The sequence below is a fragment of the Neolamprologus brichardi genome, chromosome 12 (assembly GCF_056152115.1).
Source record: "Neolamprologus brichardi isolate AB-2024 chromosome 12, ASM5615211v1, whole genome shotgun sequence".
Classification (NCBI taxonomy): Eukaryota; Metazoa; Chordata; class Actinopteri; order Cichliformes; family Cichlidae; genus Neolamprologus; species Neolamprologus brichardi.
The window spans coordinates 2355028-2360107 of NC_142115.1; the positions used below are offsets into that span (position 1 = coordinate 2355028).

A 5080-nucleotide genomic window follows, 5' to 3' on the forward strand; every position below is an offset into this window, starting at 1 on the left:
GTTTAAGAGGGCCGGCCAATCAGAAGAAAATTTGTTTAAAACATGGATCATTTCAAAGCAGGAGGAGCTAAAACAGCAACTGGGAATCCTGCAAAGCCGCGAGAGACGAAGAATGGTTGAAATTTGCAGAACAACCTTTAACCTTGGAAATGTTTGCTTACTTGGACACACTTTTTCACAGCACTAATGGAATAATTAGAAACATTTTAATTCATATCGCTTTCTTTTATGCTGTGGAACCAACACCCAGCATAACATCACCTCAAACCTTTGTTTACCATAAAGACACATCACAGGTTAAGTTTTTATTGGACATACAGGAGTTTACAACCAAGTGACACGTGTCAAATATGAAGCTTTAAGAATCCCTCTGAAACAAACATGTATTTATTATATGTACACAGTGATAGACACACGTTAGAAAACACAACGGTATCACACCTCGAAAAATGAGGTGATCCTCGAATATTCTCACTCCACAACTAAGAGTGAAGTCTGCATAGCCTGTAGGATTTTAATCAGTATACCAAAGTAGCATAATAAATGTAAACTCCTTTCTGAAAGCCTGTCGCTGTAAGTCAGTACTTGTACAGGAAACAGGTGGACTGTATCAAGCACAATCCATGTGAACCAACAATCGATGTCACTGCTCCTCAACATTTTAAAATGTGGTGAAGAACAAAGATGCATGTCTTTGATAACCATTCCTGTTAATATGCCTGTTAAAAAGCCTTCTTTATGTTTGACAAACTGTCGTGTCGCCCTCTGTGGAAAAGAAAACAACGCTGAAAATAAATAGAAATTTCTTGGCCTACACTGTGGCGTAGCAGTCACACTGTTTTGTGTCGTCCTCGAGACTGCACAGGACGCTGGAGAGGCACCGCCTGTAGCCTGTAGCGTGGACAAAGTGACATCATCATGACAGCAAGCTTAAAGTGCAAGCGAGCGGACTCCTTTCCCACCCAGCGGACAGACGTTGAGGCAGTGAGTTTAGCGAGGGCGAGGTGCAGAGTCAGTCTCTGAAAGTGTGGATGTCATTGTAGAGGTTGACGGAAGTGCTGGAGTGACGGGTGTGTTTACCGCAGCTCGTGCCGCAGCTGCAGCGCTGGATCCACATTACATTGTAGAGGACGTCTCCACCGGGGCAGTGGAAGCGGAGCTGCACGGTGCGAGAGAGAGACGGGGCGCAGCAGCGGCCGTCGGTGCAAGTCCCACAGGTACGAGGCCGATACCGCTGAGCTGTAGAGCATCCGCCAAAGGTGATGCTGACTGGCTCGTGTGGGCGGGAGGTTCGCTGACATTTCTTCCACTTCAGGATGACAGAGACAGAGTTAAATAACAAATCTCAGATGTTCCTGTCGGTATTCTACATCCATCTGAGTATACACTACCTTCTTAGTTATGGGAAGCTGCAGGTCGCAGTGCTGGATCTGGCACAGTCTGGTTTCTCTGACTAGCTGACAGTCTGGGTTGTGATTGGTCACACGACTTGAAATGCCCATCCCACATGTGGCAGAGCACTGGGTCCACTCAGTGGTCTGTGGGAAACACTGGGGCTCATGTAAGACCTCAGAGAGGGGGAACGATGCGATCTCTGCGTGAGAGCAGGGATCCCAGCAGACAGTTAGTTACCTTGTGAGTTACTTCTTGGAGTTCTTGAGGGTTTTGTGAATATTTCACATCAATAAAGTCATCAGTGCTGCTCTAATGATTTACAGTATTTTCAACGTTACCTCTGAATGTATCTGCTCCGCTGGCAGCTGGGAGGGGATTCTGTGGCAGCAAAGGACTGATGTGGTTTGGGTGGAGCTGGCTCTCTGTTGGCTCGCTCAGCTCCTCGCTGATGCTGTTGTCGTCATCACACACCCATTCTTCACAACAGCCGCCCTCGGGCTGCGCCAGCCGGGGCTTTGAGCATCGCCACCGAGGCAGGGGCACTTGGTAGGGGCAGAGGGGCATGCAGCCCACCACACCATTCATGCAGGTGCACTGGTGCTGGCAAACGGGCTGGAAGTCCTCGCCATGCTGGTACACTCGCCCATTGAATGCACAAGGTACGCCATGAGCTTCAGCTGACATAGAAAACAGGAAACTGAGCTGTTAGCAGACACTTTTGAACTTCATGGAAAAACTTAATGAGTCTGTTTGCTTTTTTTGTGTTTTTACCTCTCACTTTGTATGTTGCATAGCTTTTTATGTCTCGCTCACAGAAAACACTGCTGATGAACTACCGTTTTGGCTTTTCCATGCTTTCCTTCTGTTGTTTATCTATGTAACATGTGTTGAGGCCATCCTCTAAACACAGATGCTGTCAGCTGCCTCATAGTTCACCATGCTAAAGCCACTTTTCTAGCTGAAGACTCAGAGTGTTGCTTTGTGTGTATTATAGTGGCAGCAGCTTCACAACAGGAAAACTGTTAGCGTTATCACGTCTGCAGCTTTGATGCTAACATCAACCAATAATCAAGCAGTGGCTGTGTGTTAATGTGCTGCTGTCACTTTTTATGCTTTAGTGCAAATCAAACTGACTTTTTATTTCCCTGAAGGTTCACACCAGGCCAGCTGAGCAGTCAAAGAAAAGGTTTCTTATGGAGGACGAGCTAAAACAAAACATTTCTGACTGGAGGTCAAAAGAGATGCTGAAGCAATGTATTGCAAAAAAGAATAATAAATAAGCATGTAAACATTATCTAGTAAAGTTAACCTGACTAACCTGTAAGTGAGCCTAATATTGGCCCTTCAGCTAAGACACAGGTGTCGAACTCCAGGCCTCGAGGGCCGGTGTCCTGCAGGTTTTAGATGCGTCCTTGATCCAACACAGCTGATTTAAATGGCTAAATTATCTCCTCAACATGTCCTGAAGTTCTCCAGAAGCCTGGTAATGAACTAATCATGTGATTCAGGTGTGTTGACCCAGGGTGAGATCTAAAACCTGCAGGACACCGGCCCTTGAGGCCTGGAGTTCGACACCCCTGAGCTAAGATATCATACTCTAGAGCAGGGGTGGGCAACTCCTGGCCTCAAGGGCTGGTGTCCCTGCAGGTTTTAGACGCGTCCTTGAACCAACACAGCTGATTCAAATGGCTAAATTAGCTCCCGCAGTTCTCCAGAGGCCTGGTAACAAACTAATCATGTGATTCAGGTGTGTTGACCCAGGGTGAGATCTAAAACCTGCAGGACACCGGCCCTCAGGGCCTGGAGTTGCCCACCCCTGCTCTAGAGAAATACACTAAGAAATCAAATGGATTTCCTATAAGGGAGGTTTCATGCTTTTTGAACACAGTACAGATTCATAGCACCTTTTATTACAAATAAATGTTTGCATTCCTGCTTTTCCATTTATTTATTTTTCAGCTCAACCTTAAGCAGCTCCTCCAGAGCCATTAGTCTTTACATAAAAGTGTCCAGAGTTCCTTTAAAATGCATCTGCAGGGTGTTTGTGGACAGTTGCCCTGTAGTTTCAACAGTGTGCATCTACCCTTGCTGTCTGATTCGTGGTACAGGAGCTGTGTTTTTGTTCCAACATCAGAATAATTATTCCTTTAATGATTTGAAGCTGTGAGCTTTCAATCAACTCCTTGCTCACCTTGACACAGTCCTCTCTCTGGGTTTCCTCCAGCCCCCAGATGGCAGTGCAGCCCCTTGATGTGATCACAAGGTTCTGTGGTGCTGCAGTCCTCATTAAACTGCCGAGCACAAACTTTGCAGCAGCCACAGTCGTCAGTTACATGACTGACGCCGGGCAGGCACAGTGGAGGCGAGGGGGGACAGGAACATTCAGCTGGGCATGCACTGTCTACCTAAATACCAGGGTCAGAGGTCAGCTCAGACTGATTTTTATTTATTTATTTTTTAAAATGGTAATCAAAATGTTATCTAAAATAACTATATGGAAGATCACAGAAATAAAAAGCATTTAAAGCCACAGAAACTCACCATTCCTGCAGCTCTGCCCAGCATAAACAGGGTGAAGAAGATCCACTGCAAAGCAACAGGACAAAACATCCTGATCTCAGCAAATAAAGCAAGCAAACAAAAAATTCCAAAGGACCAAAGTAGGCTTTCACATCCAGATTCCCAAGAGGAAAGAAGTTATCTTTGCAGCTCCAGGATGAAAAGTATCCAGAGGTGAGTTTGGGCACCCAGAGGTAAATTTGCCTGTGCCTCTCCAGCAGCGTCCTGGTGTGAGCGTGGCTCAGCTCTACTTCAGTCTGAGGTTTCTCTCTGCACTTATAGACACACATGCCCCTGCCCTGTGACATCATCACCGCGCCTCTCAGCAGAGCGTCCAGAGAGAGGAGGAGGAGGAGGTGAGAAACACTTACAGATGTGTTAACGTCACAGCGTAATTATGGATGAGTCAAGGTTAGGGATGCACTGATACCGATACTGGTATCGGGTATCGGGGCCGATACTGTAAAATGTGTGTGTACTCATACTCGTAAAAGTTAACCGATACCATGAACCGATACCAACTTATTTCATTAATCAGAGGGTGGCTTGTTATTTCTGTTGTAGTTTTTTAGATTGGCCACTAGGGGGCCAATTATTATTTTATTTATTATTTATTTTATAATTTTTTATATTTTATTATTTATTTAATAATAATTATTTTGTTTGTTTGTGTACAATATGGACACTCTGCAATAATTTAAAAGTTTAATTCATTCTCAAACCTAATTTATATTTATTTTATTCTAAACAGAAGTGTTTATTTATTATTCTGAAAGCTCGAGACAGTGCCAATAGTTCAGTGATATTTTGTAAAATTACAATGTGGAGACTCTGCAATAATTTAACAGAAGTGCTTATTTTTCACTTGAAATTTTTTTGTGGTCATTTTTATTAAGATTTTATTTTTTATTGGCAGGGAATATAATAAAACCTGTCTTCCAATTCATTGTATTTGTGTGTGTGTGTGTGTGTGTGTTTGGTAGAAGTATCGTTTTTTGTACTCTGTATCGGCAAGTACTCAGATCCAAGTATCGGTATCGTATCGGTTTGAAAAAATTGGTATCGTTGCATCCCTAGTCAAGGTGTCATTAAAGGTGTCACCAGGTTTAAAGAGCTACTAAATCCT

At 44.2% G+C, this 5080-nt stretch overlaps 1 protein-coding gene across 1 annotated transcript; it reads right to left on the reverse strand.

Moving 5' to 3' along the window:
• Nucleotides 1-292: 292 nt before the first annotated feature.
• ccn1l2 (cellular communication network factor 1, like 2) lies at nt 293-4219 on the reverse strand. Its single transcript, XM_006802543.2, has 5 exons — nt 3937-4219; nt 3587-3800; nt 1734-2072; nt 1392-1594; nt 293-1309 (listed from the first exon to the last, which is right to left on the reverse strand). Exons 1-5 carry the CDS (start codon nt 4003-4005, stop codon nt 1013-1015), a joined length of 1122 nt encoding a protein of 373 aa, XP_006802606.2. The 5' UTR covers nt 4006-4219; the 3' UTR covers nt 293-1012.
• Nucleotides 4220-5080: the final 861 nt, after the last annotated feature.